The following is a 24,651-nucleotide window of genomic DNA, read 5'->3' as shown; positions in this document are numbered from 1 at the left end:
TCCCAGACAGTGAATGTGTCTCCAGCAGCACCGTCCTCCTCCGACTGTGGAGACAGTAAAAGTTTGTGTGCTCGTGTTTTTAGCTGCTGTGATTCTCACTGCAGCTCTTCAGTGGTCCTCTGTGCGCTGAGGCCACAGTGTCACACAGTGATTCTACCTCCAAGCTTTAGCTCGTCCCTGTTAGATGCAGAGCAGCAGCTCTAGGTCAGCACCTGTCCTCCACCAGCAGGGGGCTGCGTCCTACAGCATCTGTCCTTCACTTCAGCCCACAAGTCACTACGTTTTCACAGTTAGTCCCCGTGCACCTGCCCGCGGTGCTGGGATCAGGATTACCTGGGATCCCCCCCTCCCCCCCACAAGCTCAGATGAGTCTTTCCTCCGGCGGGACTTTGAGCATGCTGTCCATCTCCAGCCGAGCTCCGGCCAGCTCCTGAGTGCTGGGGCTGTACGCGCCTTCCGACTGTCTCTTCTTCCTGGCTGTGATCAGCATGAAGGTGGAGCTGATGACCAGTATGAGCAGGCAGAGGCAGAGCAGCGGGATGGCCACCACCAGCCAGGGGACGCCCTGTTTATGAGTTTGTTTCTGCAAGAGCACAGAGGGCACAGGTCGTGAGTTAATATCAGAAAAGTTATTGTCATTGTTGCATTTGTGGTCTAACAGTAGTAGTAATAGTTTAACATTTTGGCAAATCGGCCCATTGCCACAATCCCTATAGCCTTAGGAATAGGTTTATTACCTTTAATTGTCAGTGCAAGCTATTTTCAGAACGGCGGAGCAGAGCCGCGAGCTGCTCAAAGCTACGCTACGGAGGCTAATGGGATTTCTTGGTTTCCCTCATCAAACTCATCAAATACACAATCAAACAACTCCAAAACGCTCTTGGGGACAAGTTGTGACCAGAGCTGCATAGCTTGCATCGACAATTAAAGGTAACAAACCCACTGCTAAAACTATAGGGATTATGGCAATGGGCCAATTTGCCAAAATGTTGAATTATTCCTTTAAAGTTTCCTGCTTCAGCACCATGAAGACACAGCCTTTATATATCACATGGATGTGTAAAAAATTTCATAATTGAAAAGAAATATTGAACTATTTTTGACGAGAAAGGTGTGAGAGACGTACATTCATGTCACAGATGGGTCCGCTGTATCCAGAAGGACATTCACACACAAACATGTTGAACCGGTCGAAACAGGTGCCACCATTTTGACAGGGATTGGACTCACACTCATTGGCCTCTGATTCACAGCTGCAAGACAGAACACACATAAAGTCCCATATTTATAAATGAATGAATGGATGTACAGCACTAATACACAGATAATAACTCATAATGACAGTAGAATAACATAACTGAACATAAATGATTCATGTTCATATTTGAATATAAGAATAAAAATAACACCTTTTCACATTATAGTCTATACTAAAGTATTAGTACCAACATTATCTGCACAGATCAACATATAGACACATCTCTCACACCTAAACAGAGGAGGGCTCTGGTTTCAGACCCACAACCCTCTCGCTATGAGACAAGCTGCTAACAACAGCACCATCTCTGCTGTGAGCCATGTTTCTATTCAAAATTATTCTGAAGCCGTCCCCCTTTTGTCTCTTTGGTAATCAGACTAACAGCAGGACACCTGGGAGGCTTTCAGCTCAGATTCCAATCTGTGTTTGAAATAATCATCATTTTATTTTATTGTAGGTTTTCTTTATATTTCACTGAGGTTACTGCATATCATTGCCATCATTAAAAAAAAAAAGTAAAATGTTGAGGAAAAAAGGATTCATATATTGCCATAATATTATGACTTTATTTATTTATTTCCTTTTTCCCTCAGTCTGGCCCTGTACTCTGTTATATTCTTTCATGAAATAATAATTTCTGGACCCACCTGATGCCTGTGAACCCTGGTATGCATGTGCAGTTTGCTCCCCACAGTCCGTCATTACAGACACCATCATTTTCACACTGCACGTCTTTACCGCACTTCAACGGAGGATAGACCCACCTGGTGGAAAAGGTACGAAACATTGATTAATTGCATGAATGAATGAATGAATTGATTAACCTTCGTCTTGTGTCAGCTTTCTGCTACCATCTCTTGTGTTAGGGTCGGTTTTGACCTGTGTCTTAAATCAGCTGTAGAATACACTATAAAAATCTTTTGGTTACATTGTTAGTCTTCCTTATTAATGAAAATGTCGGTTTTGCACTTATGATTTCAGTTTTAACTCTAACCAGGTCATAACCGACCCTAACAACACAAATGTCATAATTTAACTAGAGCATTTTAGAATTTTTTGAAAAAATTTTTTTTTTTTGTTTAAATTAAGGTTCCTAACACAGTCAAATTTATCACAAGAGGAAGGTTAATCAATGTGTTGCTTTGTGCACTGGATAGTCATAGGGATGAAGGAGTGCTCACTGGCAGAGGGGGCCTCTGTAGTCCTTGGGGCAGGTGCAGGTGTACATGTTGGGGCCATCCTGACAGGTGCCTCCGTGCTCACAGGCGTGATGCTCACACTCGTCCAGGTCCTCCTCACAGAACGTGCCGGCAAATCCGTCGTGGCAGCGGCACTCGAACCCGGCCAAGTAGTCCTTACAGTTTCCATGGAGACAGGGCTGAGACGCACAGTCGTCCGTGTCCGTCTCACACTGCTCCCCCTCCCAGCCGGAGTCGCACACACAGCCGAACTTATTGAAGAGGTCCTCGCACGTGCCTCCGTTTAGACAGGGCCCCGGGGCACAGACGGGGGCGCTGGTGCACCCCAGGCGGATCTTTGGTTCTCCCACTAAGTGGAACTGGGACGGCTGTGGGGCTTTAGAATCGTCCACGAAGGGAAGGTGGACCCCGCCCACCCTCACTGCGCCCATGCAGCCGGTGAAGCTCTCTGCGATGGCCACCGTGGCCCCGTCCTCGTTGAGGAAGTGCAGGCTCCCCGCCACCTCGGGCACGCTGCTGCTGTCTGTGATCCCGTCCACGGTGATGACCCAGGGAGACGCCTCGCTGTCCTGCTCGGCCATGGAGATGTTGACGCGGTGCCAGCTCCCGTCGGCCACTCGGCGGACTCCGGTGAAGGTCAGAGTCTCCACGCTGTTGCCCGCGTGGATCTCCACCCGCACCGAGGAGTCCAGCAGACCCACCATCAGCAGGTCCGAGCCCCAGGAGGCCCTCAGGAGCACGGCGTTCTCCGACCGGGTCCGCACCTCCATGTATATGTTGGAGACGGGTTCGGACAGAGAGCCTCCAGAACTGTACTGCACTGGGTTGTTCTCGAATGTAGCATTGTACACACCTGAGGGTCAACATGGAGAAAAACACATTTTATATTGATTGAAAGAAACAGCTAGTTTTTTTTCTTCTGTAGAACCAACCAACACTAAACCAGACCTGCAACAACTTTCTCTTCAGCTCATGGTATCTGATCCAGACCACTGATCCAAGACCAAGGCTCCAATCACTCACTTACTCACTCATAATTGTTATTCATCATTATCTCAATCACATAAATAAACAGCAGCTATGAGACAGATACATTGAAATACTATCATCTTACAAATGATTTGTCTAAGCAGCACTGTGGAGACTTGTAAGTATCTCAACTGGTAGCTACTGGTAGCATTTCTGGAAACTACCTCATCTGAAGCACATTCAAGAGAGATTGCAATGCATGTTGGTCTAGTTTGATAAATGTAGTAGGTTTGTGGTGCATTTTGGTGTAACTCCCTATACAGAAAACAGGGCCCAGACCCATAAACGTCACAGTCTGGAGGTGAGATTGCAACACTTGGAGTTCAGTTTGCAGTTGAGGCCTAGCAGAGCATCATAATTATTTTCTAACTGTCATGAACCCAGAGTAAATTAATGTGTTTGACTTTGTCAGTATGGATTGATGTCAGTTATCGCTCTACAATTAAATCTACAACGAAAGTGAAGATGTGTGATGCGTAAAGGGATAGGTCAACATTTTGGCAAATTGGCCCATTGTCATAATCCCTATAGTTTTAGGAGTAGGTTCGTTACCTTTAATTGTCGTGGGAGCTATTTTTTTTAGCTACGCAACAGAGGCTAATGGGATTTCTTGGTTTCTCTCATCAAACTCATCAAATACACAATTCAACAACTCCAAAATGCTCTGGAGGACAAGTTGTGACTTGCACATTCACCAGGCTATGAGATAATAACCAAGACATCCCATTAGCCTCCGTAGCGTAGCTCTGAGCAGCTCGCGGCTCTGCTCCGCCGTTCTAAAAATAGCTAGCACCTAAAACTATAGGGATTATGGCAACGGGCCAATTTGCAAAAATGTTGAACTATCCCTTTAAACCACAAATGCAACAATAAAATTGACAATAAAAATCTTTGAATCTTGGATGTTCTCTGTACAGAGGGGTCTGGCAGTGCCAAAATAACATGACAGGAAAGTTGCGAAATCATGCAGAATGATGTTCTTACATTCATATCCATCATGGAGATCCACACAATGGCCGCCATTGACACAAGGATCGCTGACACACCACACTCGTCTTTCACAGGTCTTCCCGCGGTATTCCTCCAGACAGGAGCAGGTGAAGTCGTTGAACGTGATGGTGCACTCTCCTCCGTTCAGACAAGGCTCCGCCTGCAGAGGGAAGCACCCAGGTTTCAGACTGTCCAAACACAAGGACCTCACACAGATACAGCTGTGAAGCCTGCTAGGTTTCACTATGGTTGATGGCTGATTATTGCTCCCTCTACTTTCCAAACCATGCAATGATCCCTTGGTGTTGTGTGGTGGTCTGTAACTTTGAATGAGGCTGAGAAAACTGTCTCTTACCTTACAGGTGTCATCACTGACGCAGCCCTCCTTCACGTTCTCCGCATCACTCGGTAAATACACTTCCTCATCGTCCGAACTGTTCCAGGCGTCCACGTCCAGATGCACCGAGTCTAATTTGAAGTCTTGCAGGCAGCCTTTGTAATGTCCTCCCCACATATCGGAGTCCCAGTCTCCTGGAAGTCCTCCTATGTAGGCCTGATCTCCGCTCTCAATGTTCACCTCGGGGATCTCTCCGACTCCATAGCGAAGGCCCGCGTGCTCAAAGATCACCTGCCTGTGCAGGACCTCCACCTGCAGAAGCTGCTTCTCACCGGTGGTCACAAATATGGGCGCGGTCAGGGGGGCGCTGTTGGGTAGAGAGCTGACCAACACCCTCCCCATCCCCAGGTAGACTGAGAAGTAGACCTCGCCCCCTTCCTCCTCCTCTGTGGGCTTCCTGAGCTGGAACAGGAGCCCGTCCGGCTTCAGGGACCTCAGGAAGAAGGACACGTTGAAGATGCTCCCGAGGCTCTTGCCAACGTCGTAGGCACTGAAACTCACTGTGTCCTCGTGGCTGTAGGTCCACGAGGGGCACTCTGTCAAGGAGGGAAAAAAAGAAATAAGATCATGTCAACGTTTAGCAACAGCTCCTGAGGCAGTGGCATTGATATCAGTGCCTGTTAGCTTAACTTGTGAACTAGCTATAGCCAGCAAATGTATTCTACTGAAATCAGAATCAGGTGAAGTCAGGCACTGCTAAGTTGGCAAAGGTGAGTTTCAAAAATGCTACAACAAGGCTACATCACCTTTACAGACAATCTATAGTGTAAATAGTTTGGTAGGTGGGCTATGAGTGCACAGGCTTTAGATTTAAAATGTAAAAATGGACAATTAGAACTTAATTTGTTTCTTCATCACACCACACATCAAAAATAAACAAATATGTGAACAGCAACAATGCTGGAGACAATGTAGGCAGATGAGTGCCAATCACACACATGTTTTCTGGTCATGTGTAAAACTGCAGGGGTTCTGGGACAGACAAACAGATGTACGTGGGTTTGACTCCAGACGGTAGCCTACTATTCAAAAGGGGGACCTGTATCTTTCAAAATATTGATCTTGGCATGTAAGAAGGCCATGAAAAGAAACTGGCTGAAAAGTGACCATCCAAGTCCAGGACAGTGGCTGGACATTGTTGAGGAGATTATTTTATTTTATTTTATTTTTATTTTTTACTTTATTTTTCACTTTCCAAAGTTGCCATTTTGGATACTTGCATTGTTACAGTATGCATGTGTATGGGTACATTGTGTATGTAAAAAATGCAAAATAAATCAAATGTTTTTAAAAAAGTAAAAAAATAAAATAAAATTTAAAAAAAGGAACAGTTAATGCGCATAATGATAGAGAACCCTCAGGTGTGAGCGGTGCTTACCTTCAGAGCAGCTCTCGCTGTGGAAGGGGCGGTAGCAGTCACACTGATAGCTGGTCCACAGGTCCACGCAGCGTCCATGTCCTGAGCAGGGATCAGGGTGACACCATTCAGTCTTGCTGCAGCCCAGCTCATGGCCCTGGTCCTCCGGAAGCGACTGGGGCAGGATAGGCTTCGAGTCTATCATCAGGTCTTCCATACAGCCAATGAAGCCTGAGCCGCTAACGGTGTACTCCAAAAGCTCCTCTGGTGCTCCGCCTATGTAGACGTTAGTGAAGGCCTCGGCGGGCTGGAAAGGTGATTCATCTGCGCCACCATCCGTAACTGTGCAGCCATCCCTGTCACAGCCTGGGCCTTTCAGAATCAAGACCAGACCTTCTTTATCTATAAACACGTGAGCATCCCGCCAGTCTCCATCGCTAACCAGGCCAGAAAACGTTACATCCAGTTCAGACTCCTCAGAAAAGGCTTTTGCATGAAGACCGCCGTTGACAATCTCCAGGAGGAGGTGGTTGTCCACATCCCCTCTGTAGATGAGCAACATGTTGGGTATGGTGGTCCGGAAGCGAAGCTGTACCCCGACACCCCGGTGAACACGGTGCTCCACCTCCCTCCTTGTCCTTTCCTCCAGAGTCACCTGGATGTGGATGAATCCAGGGGTGGAGAAGGAGAAGGTGGTTCTGGTGGAGCACAGCTCGTCGTAGAAGCCGTGAGGACACAGGCAGGTGTGGCCGTGTTCTCCGGCCTCCAGCCACGGGTGGCAGGTGGCTCCGTTCTGGCACTCGTGGTCCACGCAGCCATGGAGCTTCACTTCACACTGGTCTCCTCCCCAAGGGAGCTCGCCTGGCTCCGCCTCGGGACAGTGGCAGGTGTAGGACGCCCTGCCGTCCTCACACCAGCCACCGTTCTGACAGGGCTGGCTCTCACACTCATCCACGTTCACCTCACAGAGCTCACCTGGGAGGAGATTAGACATGGTGGTGAGTGCTAATGGACACCAGATGTTTTGTTTTATCTTTCTTCAAATGTCCAACACTTTCTGAATTCTGTCATTTGTCTGGCTCCAATCCCAGGATGTAAAATCTTTAAAGGGGACATATTATGGAAATATCACTTTTTGAAGGCTCTTTAACATATATTTGGATGATTGTCTTGCCTTCTGGTCCCCAAAATGTGAAAACTGATTTTTTTTTTTTAATCTTTAATTTTCAGGCTCCCTAGGTTGAAATCCACATGGTTTTACAAGCTGTTCCCTTGGTTGGACTATTTTAATTTGCGGAAAGGAGACATATTATGCGCCTTTTCCACATATTAAAATTGTTCCCAGGTGTCTTAAAGACATGTCTGTGACATGCTTTGGTCAAAATCCCCCAAGGATCAAACATCACAACTCTTTTCATCCTCTCAAAACAGCCCTGCTCAGAACGGCTGGTTTCAGTGCCTGTCCCTTTAAATGCAAATGAACCACTGCTTGCCCCGCCTCTTCTACTGGTACCAGGTAGAGGTGGGATTATGCAAATTCGAGTCCTAGTTACATCACTGGAAGACAACTGAGGGAATAGCTCGTAAAACCACGTGTATTTCAACCTAGAGAGCCTGAAAATGACAGATTTTTTTGTCAAATCAAGGCAAGACAAAGACCTAAATATATGTTAAAGAGCCTTCAAAAAGTGACATTTCCATAATATGTCCCCTTTAAGCTATATAGCAATAGAAAAACGTCAATAGTTCACTGATATGTAGTTTAATTATCTTATCAAACTAATGGAAATATTTCAGATTTCTTGTGGTTGGCATCATGGGAATCCTGATGGCTGTTGGTGGAGAGTGGTCAGTTTGACTCCATATGGGTCTGTTTATTAGTGGTTGTCTGTTTATTAAAAAACTCACCCAGAAACCCTTCGGGGCATGAGCAGGTGTATCCCGCGATCTGATCTTCACAGGTGCCTCCATTCTGACAGGGTTCAGACTCACACTCGTTGATGTTGACGGAGCAGTTCTCTCCTGTAAAGAGAAGGAAAACAAATGATTCTGAGGATGTTGAAAAATAAGTGTGAGGGGTGAGATAAGTACTGATTAGTTTGTTTCGTGTCACTCAACCTGCAAATCCAGCCTGACACTGGCAGATGTATCCAGCTGCATCTGCAAAGCTCAGCTCCCAGTCCAGCTCCCAGTGAGACGGGTCGGAGCGCTCGAAACACTCCCCGTCGTTCTCACAGGGCTGCTCTGCACACTCGTCTATGTCGATCTCACAGTTCGGTCCTTCATAACCTGGAGACACAAGATCACATTGAACACATCATAAGATTCCACACTCCCAGGGAGAAGAGGCTGAAAACAACACTTCGTGGCTTTAGGTCAGATGATTTGACCTTGGCTGCCCTTGTGCTGGGATATGATATGTTTTAAATTGTACAGTGTGTGGGTCAGTACCTGGCCAGCAGAGGCAGTCGTATCCGTTGACTTCCTCCACACAGGTGGCGCCGTGCTGACAGGGGTCAGAGGCACACTCTGCGATGTCCACCTCACAGTGCTCACCCTGGAATCCTGTATCACTGCAGTCACATTCGTAGCTGAAAGAGACACACGTGGGTTTTTATACAGCGCAAAACTAAGTGGACACCATCATGGCTAAAATCTGGAGATAATAACAACTTCTGGATGCTGTCTCCCAATGCCCTAGTTATTTCACTTGGTGTGTGTTGGTGGTGATCTTTGCTACATTATGGAATCATTGGGAACAAATGTTCTCTGGCATTTTTATTTGATGTGAGCCAATCTCAGCTAACACTGAGGGAAGGGAGGGGTACATCCTGCACACATACAGTAGAGACATCACACCAATGCTAATGAGCATATGTTTAGGCTGTGGGAGGAACACAATATGACACATATCAATATCTTACCACACAATATGACATAAAATGGTACATTGCAATATGTTAGAATGCAATACAGTACAGTATGATATGATATAATACAGGGCTATAAGAAAATTAGGCAACAGCAGGTCTGGTTGCTCTAGATTTAGATTTTCCACCATTGGAAACCTACATCACTGTGATCACTGTAGGACAGTGGTTCCTAACCTTTTTTGGCTCATGACCCCATTTTGACATCACAAATTTCTGGTGACCAGGATCAGGATGCGCCAGCTCAGATATTTTTATATGCTGCATTTTATTTGATCTCGATTTATATCCGAGAAAGTGAAAGTATCTAATATAGTTGTTTAAGATAGTCTGTGGTGTTTTTAATCATCATTTTAAAAAGAAAAATAATTAGTTATAGTTAGAATATTTTTATCAGATTTTTTTTTATTATCAGTTACTAGACATTTCAGTCGACCTCATTTGAATTCCCTGCGACCCCATGTGGGGTCACGACCCCAAGGTTGAAAACACTGCTGTAGGAGCTCCCACAGACAGTAGGCTAATGACCTGCTTACCTGTTCACCATGTCATGACAGACAGCTCCATTCTGACAGGGGTCACTGGCACACTCATCAATGTCCACCTCACAGTCGATGCCGTCAAACCCGGGAGGACACTCGCACGAGTACATGGCAACCAGGTCTTGGCAGGTGGCTCCGTTAAGACACGGATTGGACTCACACTCGTCTATTTCAATCTCACAGTTGCGTCCTGCAGGAGGGGAGAGGGTCAGTGACAGCACTGATGAAATGTATGATCAGTCACATTTTTGTAAATCCACTATGACTATTCTGGTCCACAGATATCTGTGGTGATAAAAAAAAGTCTTTCTTTACATTTTCCATCTGACCTGTGAGAGTGACAGGGGAATGCCCCGCTCTCAGATAACGCTGACACAGAGCAGGCTGACGGAGAAGGAAGGCCGTGCAAGAAAAGCAAGATGGGAGTGTTTTCTCTCACTCTGCACGATGACTTTATCTGAGGTGCAGATAAAGACATCTTACCGCGCACTTAAAATACTCCTCGTGCCCACTTTATCAGGAACAAACAAAACACTTTGGAAATGAGAAATGATGATGAAAGAACAAGAGGCGGACAAACCTCCAGAGGAACAAGTAAAAGCACAAAGTCTTTGTCTCAGTGTTCCTTTACTGAGGAGATGATTAATAATGACATTATCAAACATTTTGATCTTCTTTCACAGATTTGCACAAAGTCTGAAGGTGGGGGTTCTGACTCTTGGTAATATCACTGTACTTCACTGTACTCCTTTACCTTGATTTTTTGTCGTTTAAATCTGTCGTGAGTGTGTGAAAATGACTTTTCCTCCCCCTCTCTACTCTGTATATGAACAGTTGACATGGCAGCATCTCTGAAACCAACAAAGTGCCTATGCCTTCATCATTTTATGAGGTGTGTTGGGTAGTTTGTGATGATTTGATTGAATTTTGTTTAGGAATATACCAAATGCAGCAGAATATCAGCTAAAATGATGACAGCAGTTCAATGCTGGGTTGTGCAAGCTATTTTTAGAACGGCGGAGCAGAGCCGCAAGCTGCTCAGAGCTACGCTTGGAGGCTCATAGGATATTTTGGTTTCCTTTATCAAACTCATCAAATAGGCCTACACAATCCAACAACTCCAAAACGCTCTGGTGGACAAGTTGTGACCTGCACATTCACCACGCTATGAGATAATAAGGGAACGTTACGAGACAGAGTTGTTTTCGAGGTAAATTCATGCAAAACCGCTGATGCATGTTCCCGTCAGGGGCAGTTTTTCGGCAAGCAGTCTCTGCATTTGAAAACAACCTCATTATTATGGATTATGGCAATGGGCTAATTTGCCAAAATGTTGAACTATCCCTTTAACTTGTGCTTTAGCATAGATCACATTAACATTGCAGTAACTTTGTATATTATATTCATTTCATAATGTTCCTTCTTGATCATGGTGGAGAAGTCAAAGTGTTGAACACATGTTGTGTTTTCATTCAGTTTCTGAATAATGGACCAACCTGAATGATAGGTCATTTGCCTCATCCCTGGCCTTGGTCGTCATGGTTACAAATACAAACACCTGGATATGCTTATGGAGCTCATCAGGTTCAGGAAAAGTTTGTGATTTGAGATTAAGATGAGCTTCCTATTGGCTGTTCTGGTGGGTGTGTAGAGAGCATGTCCCTCATGGGCTCTGGCCCTTATGCAGGAGATCACAGGTTCAACTCCTGTCACAGATTATGTTTATCGTGTGTTTCCAAATGATCTCTCCCTGCTTCCTCTCACACCTCTCCACTTTTCTATCCATCAATGGCTTGAATTTAAGAAAAAAAAGACAAGTTTTCCATAATGTTACATAAACTGTGTGTTTATGTGTAACGTACCTGCAAACCCCGCCAGGCACTCACACTGGTAGTGGTCCTTCTCATTGATACAGGTGGCGTTGTTCTCACAGGGCCTCGACGCACACTCGTTGATGTCAATCTCACAGGTGTAGCCCTGGAAGCCCGGCACACAGAAGCAGTGGAACTCGGCCACTCCGTCTACACAGATGGCTCCGTTCTGACAGGGCTGGGACAGACACTCGTCCACGTCCTCCTCACAGGTCGTCCCCTTGAACCCCGGTGCACAGTTGCATTCGAAGCCCTCTGGTTGTAACATGCAGGTCCCGTGGTTCTTGCAGGGTTGGTCGATGCAGTCGGTCACATGCGTCCCACAGTCCTGTCCTCCAAACCCTTCGGGACACCTGCAGAAGTATCCGTTGAGCTGGTCCACGCACATGGAGCGGGGTTCGGTGCAGGGGTTGCTCTCGCACTCGTCCACCTCCTCGGTGCAGTTGTCCCCCGTGAGTCCATCTGGACACTCACAGTGGTACTCTGGTGTACCAGGGACGCTGGTGCAGTCTTCGCACGGCGCAAAAGCGCAGGCGTCGTAGAGTTCGTCGCATTTCTTGCCCATGTATCGGACCCCGTCTCTGGCACAGATGCAGGCGTAGTCGTCCATGGTGTCCACGCAGGTGGCTCCATTGTGACAGGGAGCAGACAAACACTTGTCTGAGGTGGCGTTGCAGAAGATCCCTGAGACAGACAGGAAGAAATAGGCAGGGTCAAAGAAAAATCTGGTGGGTCAAAGCAACAAAAACACAATATGACTCTTTTATCCTCTTTAATTAAAGCAGCTGGAGAAAATCTGTATTTCATTGAAGGGCACACCACTGAGAGACAACCCATGTCAAATGTAGATAGTGTCAGCAATAAAATAAAGTGAATAAAGTCAGATACAGCATCTTTGTGGTGATGAGAGAGATCAGAGAGTGGACAGACTGGTTGGAGCTATGGTCACTCAGATAACCACTGTTTACAACTACGAGAAGCTTCAGAGTGAACAACACGTCCAACCTAGTTTAGTTTAGTGGCTGTTTTGGTAAGAAACCAGAACCAGGGTGAGAGATACAGGCCTTTCCATCAAAATAAAAGCACCTAGCTAATAAAATTCTTTAAATTTAATTTAAAGAATATAATTTACAAGAAAATTATTTTATGGTATTTAACTGTATTACAAGTTATTGTCTATTTTATAAGTTGTATTTAGGTGAACACTTTTACTTATCCAGACAAAATTCAGAGTGAACAGATACCAGGCTCTTCTCCTCTCTGTATGAAGAGCCTGGTGACGCGAGGCTACGTCCAACAGCAGAGACCACACCGGGTTCCACTTCCTGTCACCAAGAGCAGAAACCTGAGACCAACTCTGGACAGATGAAGACCTGTTCTCATGGGTCTGGATTTGTCCTGAGGCAGCAGATGGTCAAAGTCAGCAGAGCCTGAATCTATGGCCTGACCTGCCCTGTGTCAACAGTCCAGACTGGTGGAGACGGAGTGATGGTGTGAGGAATGATTTCTTCTGACAATCAGTCGTGGTCTGGATGTCGGTCTGAGTATTGACGCTGACCATGTTCATCTCCACAGTTCATCATCCTCTGCTCTACACACCAATGTCAGAGAACTATGATCGACTGTTCCCCTCCTGACCTACAAACTACAGGTAGATTCTGATCTGAGACCAGACATAATGAGACTCTGATGTCCATGATGGGACACTACTCACTAAATATATTTAAATGACCATGTCTGTATCTAGCTGCAATAAAACAAATGTACAAACTAAAACCACCATGTGTGACTGAAATGGGTCACCTCCTTTTAGACCTGTTACACTTATTCGTCCTGACATTCCTTCTAATCCGCCCTCACTTCACTGGAAAAGACAGATTGTGTGTGTGGGAGAGTCCTGGCAGACGCGTAAAATCCTTCCATAGACGGCTGAACTCTAACACACGTGCCGGTGTTCACTTGAACCTAGAGCTGCTTTATAATCACACTACACACAGACATCTACCTTTATACTGTATGGACCTTTAATACAAACATACCTTTATACTGTATGGACCTTTAATACAAACATCTACCTTTATACCGTATGGAGCTTTAATACAAACATCTACCGTTATACTGTATGGACCTTTAATACAAACATCTACCTTTATACCGTATGGAGCTTTAATACAAACATCTACCGTTATACTGTATGGACCTTTAATACAAACATCTACCTTTATACTGTATGGACCTTTAATACAAAGATCTACCTTTACCGTATGGACCTTTAATACAAACATCTACCTTTAAAACGTATGGAGCTTTAATACAAACATCTATCTTTATACTGTATGGATGGAGCTTTAAATTCTGTTTCACTGCTTTCTTCATTTATTTCACAGTCATTATAAACTTGTGTCTGATAGCAATAAAATAAAAATAAGTGCATTGGAATAAGTGAGCAAAATCAAAAATATCTGACAGCTGTGTAGGTTTCACAGAACTTGAAGGTTAACTTCCAACATATTGTGGAAAAAGTTGCAAAACAAGTGCAGATGACTCGGGGGGAAGCTGGTAGGTGGGACTGGGGAGCTTTTGTGTGTCTGTGCCCGGGGGCCCATTGTCTCATAATCTGTCCAGGGATTGTAGTGGGATTTCTAACCCTGTTTCACAAAGAGGGGGGGTACAAGTTTCACTGTTAATGAACACTGGGCCAGCCCATCAAGCTGTTCCACTAATTAGCTCTGACTGTTTTTGTCACCATCAGCTTGTAGCCAGAGCAAATAATGACTGTGATGTACTGTGCATTTTGCTCCATGAATAGCCGTTCTCTTTGGCCGTGGTGCCGTTCTGTATGTCAGTTCATGAAGTGCATGTGAACACGTTAAAGGGGAGGGGAGGGGGGGTTGGTTTAGTGAAGATTCACAATACACTGTCTCCCCTCAACCAGCCAATACCAAGAGGTCTCTGTGGAATCAGTCTGCATTCCTTTTATTAGGCCAATCTCAGCTCCCTGTGCAAAGTACTCCCAGCCTCCCCTCCCCCAACACTTTGATCACTGTTCTGGTGCCACATTCTCACTGGAGGGGAAGAAATTAACAGTGATGGGAGTTATGGAGGGGAAGTTGGGGGGCAGAGAGAGGAGGAATATTTAATGAGGTGAGAAGTGAGAAAGATGGTCACTCATTTGCTTCAAATGCAGGTCATCACTGGGCCGTTTCCTGAAACAAGAGAACCAGAAGACCAAGGCTCCAATTTATGGATCCACGACTTCCCGTTAACCTTCTGGTCATGGACTTTTGTTCTTTTTCCTTTTTCTCTGTGTTCTGTATCAATTGACTTTAAATACTCACTGATGAGCCACACTGTTGCACTGCGTGACATTGTTCTGTTTCTGTTTCACCAACAAACACACTGGTGTTTATTCTGACCCCACACACACCACACTGCCCTGCTGCCCCAAATACTCACTACATAACCAAATGTGGATTAATCCACTGCTGAAAATAGTCCCCAGTAATTGCAAAAAACAACAACAGCCAACACTCAAAAGGTACACTGACCAACTGCTCTAGGAAACTACTTGTAGCCTACTTAAAAAGACAAAAAAAAAAAGATTTTTACTTTTTTTTTTTTTAAATTCCATTCACATAAATGAAAGGTGTACAAGCTACAAGTCACAAACAGAGGAGTGAAGTCAGATTACTGGAATTTGGAAAGATAGAGTAACACACAGGCTTATCTTGTGGCGATGCAAAACAAAAGGACAAGGATTCTCTATTGATTTCACTGTGAAGAGCAGTTGTCAATAATCATGAGTTCTCAGAAACACTGGAGACCAGACTCAGACACTGAGCTGTGGTCAGAGCTGTAGACTATATGTAGTCGTTTCCTAACTCAGATCAAATCCTCTGGTCACCATTGACTTATCATTAGCATGTGATGCAGACTGTGCTCCATCTTGACCTCATCTTAGCCTTGGCATGCCAGACCATGGTGTCATAATCAGCTGTCTGAAACACTATGTTGACACCAGTGACATCTGTACTGGTTCATCTCATCTCTATCTACAGTAGCAGGACCCCTCCAGTTCCTCAGGGATCTATCATCTTTTATTAAGTGTTATATTGATTTTTTAATGTCCCATTAAAGCCTGGTATTGCAAATGCATCTTGCACTGATGAAATAAAATTCTGGGTTTCCGACAATTTTGTAACATTAATAGTTAATAAGCCAGTGCACCACCTGGCCCCAGCAGCAGCACCATTAGTCTCTCATCTTGGGAGGGGTCTTATCTAACACTGTTAAAAAATAGATCCAGGTGTTATTTCTGACCGTCAGCTGTTGTACAACCTGCTCTGTGCAGCTGGTATATTTAACCAAGATCAGGTCGTTCCTTTCACCTGCAGATCTAGAGGTGGTCTGTCTGTGCTCTGACCCCCTCCCCCCCACCCTGTGTCCTGGCATCAATAGCTGATACAGGATGTTGTGACACTGTGTAAGAAAAACAACCTGTTGCTATTTGTGTGATGGCCTGAGTTTCCCTGCTCACCTCCTGTACACCTGAGTTCCCTTCATCATCGTGTCAGTATTTAAACCAGACGTTATTCCATTACTTGTGTCTGCTTCTGAACCCATCTACCTGTTTGTTTGCCACTAAGCCTGTTTGTCCATTATACAGCGTCTCCACTGACTCCAGATCTCTGTCGGTCTGGATTTAGGTCGTCTCTGCTGATGATCATGTTGTCCTCATAACAACTTGTTTTCAGTCTTGTTTTCAACAAGATTTATATTTATTAGTTTTATTTTTTTATTTTTTTTATTTTACACACTCAAACATATTCAGCCAACAGCCAATCACTACCATTATTACAGTAACTCAGTCTAAACCTGCTGCGTGCTGATTGGCTCACTGATGACTGACTGAATGAATTAACTCGTTTACTCTATGGAGTATGAGGACATCTATCCATCCTTCATCATTTCAATTCATTTGGTCAATTAAACTCTTTGAGGTTTGATCCCCTGTGCAAGTTTAAAGGAGAGATGCTTTGATTTATTTATGGAATGATAACATGAAAAATATAATATAACTGTCATGATACACAAGTGAAGTATTAAGTATATAAATGTTTTGTCTAAAATGTAATCAAGGAACTCTATTTATTTCCAATGGTTTGATAACTGGAGTGAGAAACCTCTATAAATTGAGTTTTTTATTGACATTGTAATGCTTTACATGTACAATGTAACGCTTGTATTTATGACTTGTGAAGTATTTTAACTGATACAGATTTATTAAAGGTGAGCTACAAATAAATGTATTTGCTCATAATCCTGGCTAGAGTTTAAAATAATAATTAAATCTGAAAATTATTAATTTCTAAGAAGAGATCTGATGCAACCTGACGCTTGATGACAAACATTCTCATCATTACAATGAGAAAAATATAAGAATGTGTTCCTATAAAAATGAGAAATAATCTCAGCATAATGAGAAAACACCTTTAGCACCATTTTAATTACTGTATATTGCACAGAAGCACCTCAGATGTCATTTGTCCTGTCCCATAACTTATATCCCCCATGATTAGGTGTATTTGATTGGCTCTTTATCGGCTGCTCTCAGATCAGCCAGGTGAGATCGGCCCTGCACCCTGGAGCAGAAGGTCGTTGTCACGTCCAATTGTGGCTGAGGTCCCTCCTCTCAGCAGGACCCGTGGACACTAACTGTGTTTGAGCTCCCCCAGATTAAAGTGGGCCGCAGGAGAGTGTTAGCCACCTGTGGACCGGCACGGGCCCAGGTGGCCGGTCAGGGTTTCCAGATTAGGTTCAAGTCGCCTCCATGTTAGAGCGAAACCGGGATCAGCATGTTAGAGCGAGGGAGGAGATGATCCTTTGGTTTCTTGATTAGAAACTTAGGTGCTGTTGAGTCAAACGTGTGTCCAGTCAGCGCTGAGCCACGGAGAGACAAGTGTGATCGATCATCTTCTCTTTAGGTATCTTGGTGTCTTGGATGAACAGAAAAACGTCACCCATGAATTCAGACCCAGCTACAACAAAATGTCATTAAGCTTTCAGAACCTCCTGTTTGGTACTAGACACAAATGAATCTCTGGTACGACTGCACAACTTTATGTAAATGTTAAAGGGATAGTTCAACATTTTGGCAAATTGGCCAATTGCCATAATCCCATAGCAGTAGGTTCGTTACCTTTATTTGTCGGTGCAAGCTGTTTTTAGAACGGCGGAGCAGAGCCGCAAGCTGCTCAGAGCTACACTAAGATGCTAATGGAATTTCTTGGTTTCCCTCATCAAACTCATCAAATACACAATCCAACAATTCCAAAACGCTCTGGTGGACAAGTTGTGACCTGCACATTCACCACGCTATGAGATAATAACGGAACGTTACGAGACAGAGTCGTTTTAGAGGCAAATTCATGCAAAACCACTGATACGCGTTGCCTTCAGGGACAGCTTTTCAGCAAGCAGTCTCTGTATTTACCTCGAAAACAACTCTGTCTCGTAACGTTGCATTATTATCTCATAGCGTGGTGAATGTGCAGGTTGATGAGTTTGATGAGGGAAACCAAGAAATCCCAGAGCTACACTACGGAGGCTGATGATCAGCCTCCGTAGTGTAGCTCTGAGCAGCTCACAGCTCTGCTCCGCCGTTCTAAAAATAGCTTGCACCAAAAGGTAATGAACCTACTGCTATGAACTATCCCTTTAACAACATGCAGATATCAGTCTGTATCAAACAGCAGCATGTTTGAGCCTTGATTTTAAAGTCAAGGTTCCATCCATCCGCATCAATGAGAATGAGAGAGCAACTAAAAATTATGTGTTTCTATTGACTGATTGAGATTTAATAACTCAATCATTTCAGCATCTGTTGCGTTGGTTCAGATGAGTCGTTTTCCCTCTTCGCTGATCCCCTCCCACCACCCTCTCCTTATCCCCCCTATACTTCTACTCTTCATCTATACTTTACTTTCCCTCCCCCTCTCTGAGCTGAGCAGGTTTGATGGCCTCCCTGACCTCCAGAGCCTCTCCACGTTGTAATCCCTCCGCCCTCTTTGGGCCAATCCCCTTGCTCCACTAATCTCCTGGTGGCAGGATACCTGCACAGATTACAGCCCCACTGTGTCCCCTCTGCCACTTCCTCTGTCACCATCTTCTCTGTCTCATGTTCCTCCTCTTGTCCATTTGACCTCACATCTCACCAGCTTCCCACACTCAAACCTCGTGAAACTTTGGCAACACTTGTTGTGAGGATGGTAGGAACAGCTGGACGACCCTCTGGGTGGTGCTGCAGTAGGCAGTAGGCGGCGGCAGCTGATAAATGAGTTTATGTGGCTATCAGATATGGTATTTAAACATAGATGGTGAGTAGGTGAGAACAGGGAGGGTTGTAACACACACATTCATTCATATATCCTCTGGATATATGCAGCTGCAAGTTTTCTAACAAACATGACATACCCATCGTAAAATCTGTGTATCTGTAATTCTTTATATATATGATACAATATTGCAAGCATATGATCTATATTTGATTTATGTAAGTTTATTGACAATATGATAATTCTGCACACTGTCAAATCACTTGCAAAAGACTTTAATAAAACAAACAACGTTTCGGTCCACAAGACCTTTTTCAAGCATTTTTCTGCTTGAAGGTGCAGAAAGGTGTTGCATCAGCCTCCACACCTTGACAATATGATAATTCCACATTTCTATATGTTATTACTTATACATGGTTGTCCATAAAGTTGGAATAATTTTGTTTTTGGACACATTCCTCTTTTTATTCTTATTATAAAAGTTAATTGTGGTTTAATATTCACAGTGATATGTTTGGTAAAGAACATTTCCATGTTTCCGACATTCTGCGTTATAAACTGTTTTCTTGTCTCTAACAACATCTATTGCACGTCTGTCCGTCCTGGGTGAGGGATCCCTCCTCTGTTGCTCACCCTGAGCTTTCTCCGATTTTTCCCTGTTAAAAGGGTTTTCCATGGAGTTTTTCCTCAGTCGATATGAGGGGTCTAAGGGCAGAGGATGTTGTTATGATGCCATGTAAAGCCCTTTGAGACAAACTGTTTGTAAAAACGGTCTATACAAATAAAATTGCCTTGCCTTGCCTTGCCATCAATAAAGTTTTGAGAAGATATACACTTTATTTATCAAGAATAAATAATGGGCAACTGTATATTTATTGATTTCAAACATTTCTATCTCTCCGAGGTGGTCTCAGACTTTGGACCTCAATAATCAGCATATTCTGATTGTAATTCTGATTCTTTTAGGATCGGTACATAACATATGTCTACATTGTAAACATGCATAAATATTTATATGGGCAGACCTATATGACAATATTCAAATATGGAAATTTCTAATATGTGTTCTATGATTTTATGTGGAAATAGATATAGGCTATGTATTACATTCCACTCACCAGCCATGTCACTGCATCTTTAGTTGTGATAGAAATCTACATCGCTGAATAGCAGCGATACTTTGTATTATCTATCATAATTTCCACATGTTCTGCTTTGTTATTTTTGCTGCTTTTGTCATTTAAATTTAAGATATAGAGCACAAACCTATACACACACACACACACACACACACACACACACACACACACACACACACACACACACACACACACACACACACACACCACAGACAGTCATCATGACCTGTTCACCATTCATGATAATCCAGAGAAGACACACACAGTTGACCCTGAGGGTTCAGACACCTGCACTGATCAGACAGAGGAGGCCGATCAGACAGTGGACACAGCCAGGAGGACATAGTCTTATTCACCTGACACAGCTCTGATTAATCTATAGGGCACACGCACACGCGCATACACACACACACACAAAACACATTTTAAAGGTGGCTCATACACAACCGTTCTTCACAGCTCAGCCACCACCTATCCCATCACTTTGACACAAACACACACACACACACCTTTCTCTTCATTATGTCAGTCATAAACAGTCCCACTATCAATGCCGCATCATCCTTTAATCTGTAATAATCTGACTGTTTTTTGTCTCTGACCTCCTCTGACACAGATGAGCTGTCATCTAGCCTCAGTTTTCTGAAAATGAGTGTGTTAACATGACTTCTTCCTGTTCCTGATAAAGTTATTTCAAACTCTTCACCTGCCGCCTCCCAACCCTCCGTCACACTGACCTGATAACCTCACAGAGCGCTCTGATTCCCCAAACAACCTGAATCACTCACAGGATGACCTCATCAGTCCTGTTCAAAAGTTAAACTGTTCATTTATTCATTCACTTGTTATGTTGGAGTTCATTTCTCTTCATACTTTACTGTATTCATATCGTCTTTAGCATGAACACCTTTCTAAATGATGCACACACTACATGTTTGTGTGTGTAGTTACTTTGTTGTAAAGCACAGTGCTATACAAATGAAGTCATTATTATACTGCAGACTGTGACCTATCATTGTGTTCTGTGCTCAGTAGTGTAAATACCTATTTAAAAGGGACTGTGTGTGACCCAGTGTTTTGCAGTCCACCTAATTTGCAGGTTGGATCCTGCAACAGAAACTTTTTACTTATTGATGACAATAGAAATGTTGAATGTTGCCGTGGCATAAAGTTATTTTTTAATTGTCTAAAAGCACTTCACTTCAAGTTTCTATGTTTAGCATGAGCATTGTGTAAAATGACATGTTCATATACACACACATATATATTGTACTTGTGTATTGTTTTTCAGTTTGTACTTATTAATTTTATAAAGACTTAAATATTACTTTAGCTGAGTTCTAATGTGTCATTATTAAAGTAATAGATGATAAACCTATCTGTGAGATCCCTGTGAGATCAGTACACTGTCTGACCATTAGGTGACTTTTTTCTGAAAGTGAAAAAAGTCAATGATAATGAGCTTTTTTTCTTTTAACAATCAGGCCCAGAGTGACATCAGATGTTTCTTTGGACTTGTGTAGAACAGGCTGTAACGTGTGGACGTTTGGTGACCGGTGTGTTCGCACTGGGACAGATATGGGCGAGCTGCTTTGCACCGAGCTGTGTTTTCTCTGTTTGAGTATGCATGACTGAGGAGCACTGTCTCTGATTCTGAACCAGTCATGTGTCAAATCTGACGGAGAGACCCCGCTCCTAAAAACCACACCACTAATACACAGTTTGTGTTTTCTGAGGCCACGCCTTCTGCAATAAATCAACCAATCGCTGCTAATATAGAAGTTAATTTTACCTAAAGTCCATCAGAATTATAGTCTTTATGTTTTCTTTAGTGAGGAAACATTGTAAAGTCACCAGTCCCCTCATCAGCCACAAGTAGTTTGAGTCTGTTAATGAAGTGGGAGCACAAAGCACCGCCCAGAAAGCACTTGTTCAGAGAGCAGCATCTCTAGTGACATTCCCGAGACCTGCTCCAGTTCTCTGTTGGAGAGTTTGGCTCCAGTAAATGATGAAATGTTAACACTAATGTGTGTTCTGTTAGTCAGTACGCAAACAGTAAGGTCGTGTGACGTACCATACTTGTAGTTTACATCCTTGTAATAACTCTTCCCTTTTAACACGTTACCAAAGCAACAGGTTACAAGACAAAAGATTCAACAACTTCAAGCAAAATACCAAACAAAGGTTCATCATCACAGCCTCAGTTCCAGTTTCACCAACTGTCCTCAAACACAACTAATATTTCAACTCACCCCACTTGAACATCATCATGGTCAGCAGTACGGTCTTCAGGTTCAGATGAACTCTTCTCAGCTCCATGGTAAAACTCGATCTGTATCAGACTCAAACAAGAGAAGAGGAAGAAGAGGAAGAAGACGAAGTAGAAGTCCTAGAGCCCTGACATGGTGCTGTGTGCTGGAGAAGCTGGTGACTGCGTTGCTGCCTGTCCCCCTGTCTTTAGAGGCTGGACTGCTACAAACTGACACTGCCCATGCTTGGTTGGTAATGAGCGCAGCACCGGACTCAAACGGCTGCGGACTCACAGAGTGTAATCAGCCATGAGAGCAGAGAGACAACAGTAAAACATGAGCTGGATTAACACCTGCTGACACCGATGCTCCCTCTGAAGGCAGGCTGCAGGAACACAGGGAGGAACACCATGAACAGAAAGTATATGGAAAAGATAACAGAGTGTTGAAAAGAAAAACAAAGATAATCATACTTCCCTGTTTGTTAAGTTGTTAACACTTTAGACTTTGGCTGTGTTTTGTATTTCTTGGTTCCTTTTGGCACAAAAATAATAAATCAATCACCTTTCAGTTTCTGAGCCTGAACTGCTCAACAAACAACTACTGGTTTCCAGTAAAGTGAAATAAAAATAAGAAAATATGATAAATAAAAATAAAATAATAAGTAGATGTTTTGTAATTCACACATTCATTTTTGTTGATATAAGCAACATATAAAAACCAAATGACCCAAATAAATAATGTGTCATATTGTAAGACAGCGTATCGCTTTGTAACATTGTTTTGTAACATCAAGTGGCATTACATTATGGCACAAAATAAATAAATTGTACACTCTGAGAAATAAGGGTTCCAAAAGGGTTCTTGTAGAAGGGCTCAGCTCCTACCCAGAACCATTTGCTTCTAAAAAAGCCAGTTTTGAAGGGGTTCCAGGAACCACAAACTAAAAAGGGTTCTCCTATGAGGACAAGCCAAAAAACCTAATATGGTTCTAGTTAGCACTTTTATTTCTAAGAGTGTATAATAACATAACATATCATAAGATCATATTGTTACGCATTAAAAATAATAACTTACTGTATCATATAACATATCGTATTATAACATACTGTATCATATTGTATGAACTTGCATCTGTGAATATCAAGAGCTGAGACTTAGGATAGGAATTGATCAGTGATCAATATAAACAGGTTCTATGTTCAGGCGTCTTGTGAAATCAACTTGACTTGAGGCTCCTGGTCTGATGATAGACACTCTTCACTGCAGTCCAACAAATATAACAAGTTCTGCAGAGATTTATATAATAAACATAAATAAATATCTGTCATAATAGCCCTGATTGCTTTCTACAGCTAGAAAAAACAAGCCATAAATCTATATGGCACAGTTGTATGCTGGACATGCACTCTGAGTACCTCCTATGATATAATTGTAGTGAAGGGGGAAAATGGGAAAAGAAAGAGCGTATACCTCAGCAGAATTTTTACTCTTATATTCTTCAGTAAACCACTTATTTAGGATCACAATTAATACACTGTTAATAACGTTATTGTGGCGTTCAGGTGCGTGAAGCAAAACTAATGTTTCAACAACTTCAAATGTGCTGCACCAAACACAGTGAGGATAAATGAGCCTTTCCTTACCAACTAAATAAATTATATCTGCTTTAATCATGTCCTGACATACATAATCATCAGTTTGTAGCTGTAATTTGGGTAACACTTTACAATAAGGGGCCCTTAATTAACATTAGTTAGTACATTATTAAGCATTAATTAACTGTTTACAGATATATTAACAATCATTATTATATATTACTTATTTAGGAAACACATTAATTAATGTAGCCTATTAGTAAGCAGTTAATTAATGTTTACTACTCAAAGTTAGTTAATACATTTAAAAGTTGAATAATGTAATTAGTTATCATTATGTATGCATTACTCAGCATTAATTAACACACTAGTTTATATAGCCTATTAATGCTTATTGCTTAATAACTAACGTTAATTAAGGGACCCTTATTTAAAGTGTTACCATAACTTCTACTGGATTGCTTTGAATGACCATGTTCAGATTGATGTTTTCTCATAATTACATGTCATTCAGAATAAAATGAATAGTGTATGATAAACATGTAACAGTCCTGCTTCACCTGTGTGCAGACATGCAGGATGTGATGCATCCGTTGCCTTTATATTCACATATACTCATTTAACTGAGGGCATATTGGATTAGGAAAACTAAATCCACTGGACGTCCTTGCGTGACCCAGTCAGTCGGTGTCAGTGTGTTGTCTCCTCCGTGTGCGGTCCAGTGAATCCAGGCCAGGTTTTAGTCACTGGCTCATTAG

At 43.1% G+C, this 24,651-nt stretch overlaps 1 protein-coding gene across 1 annotated transcript; it reads right to left on the bottom strand.

The window, feature by feature from the left end:
- Positions 1–361: 361 nt before the first annotated feature.
- Positions 362–22,365, bottom strand: crb2a (crumbs cell polarity complex component 2a; the record flags this gene model as incomplete). Its single annotated transcript, XM_083983744.1, has 13 exons — positions 362–583; positions 1,127–1,253; positions 1,906–2,022; positions 2,440–3,310; positions 4,471–4,636; positions 4,832–5,409; positions 6,252–7,205; positions 8,139–8,252; positions 8,349–8,519; positions 8,682–8,821; positions 9,697–9,892; positions 11,565–12,257; positions 22,299–22,365. 13 exons carry the CDS (start codon positions 22,363–22,365, stop codon positions 362–364), a joined length of 4,416 nt encoding a protein of 1,471 aa, XP_083839870.1.
- Between the last annotated feature and the right edge of the window lie 2,286 nt (positions 22,366–24,651).

The sequence above is a fragment of the Trachurus trachurus genome, assembly GCF_905171665.1.
Source record: "Trachurus trachurus genome assembly, chromosome: 12".
In the NCBI taxonomy this organism is placed as follows: Eukaryota; Metazoa; Chordata; class Actinopteri; order Carangiformes; family Carangidae; genus Trachurus; species Trachurus trachurus.
The sequence above is the reverse complement of the archived record's forward strand: the minus strand, read 5'-3'. Positions and strand labels throughout refer to the sequence as shown.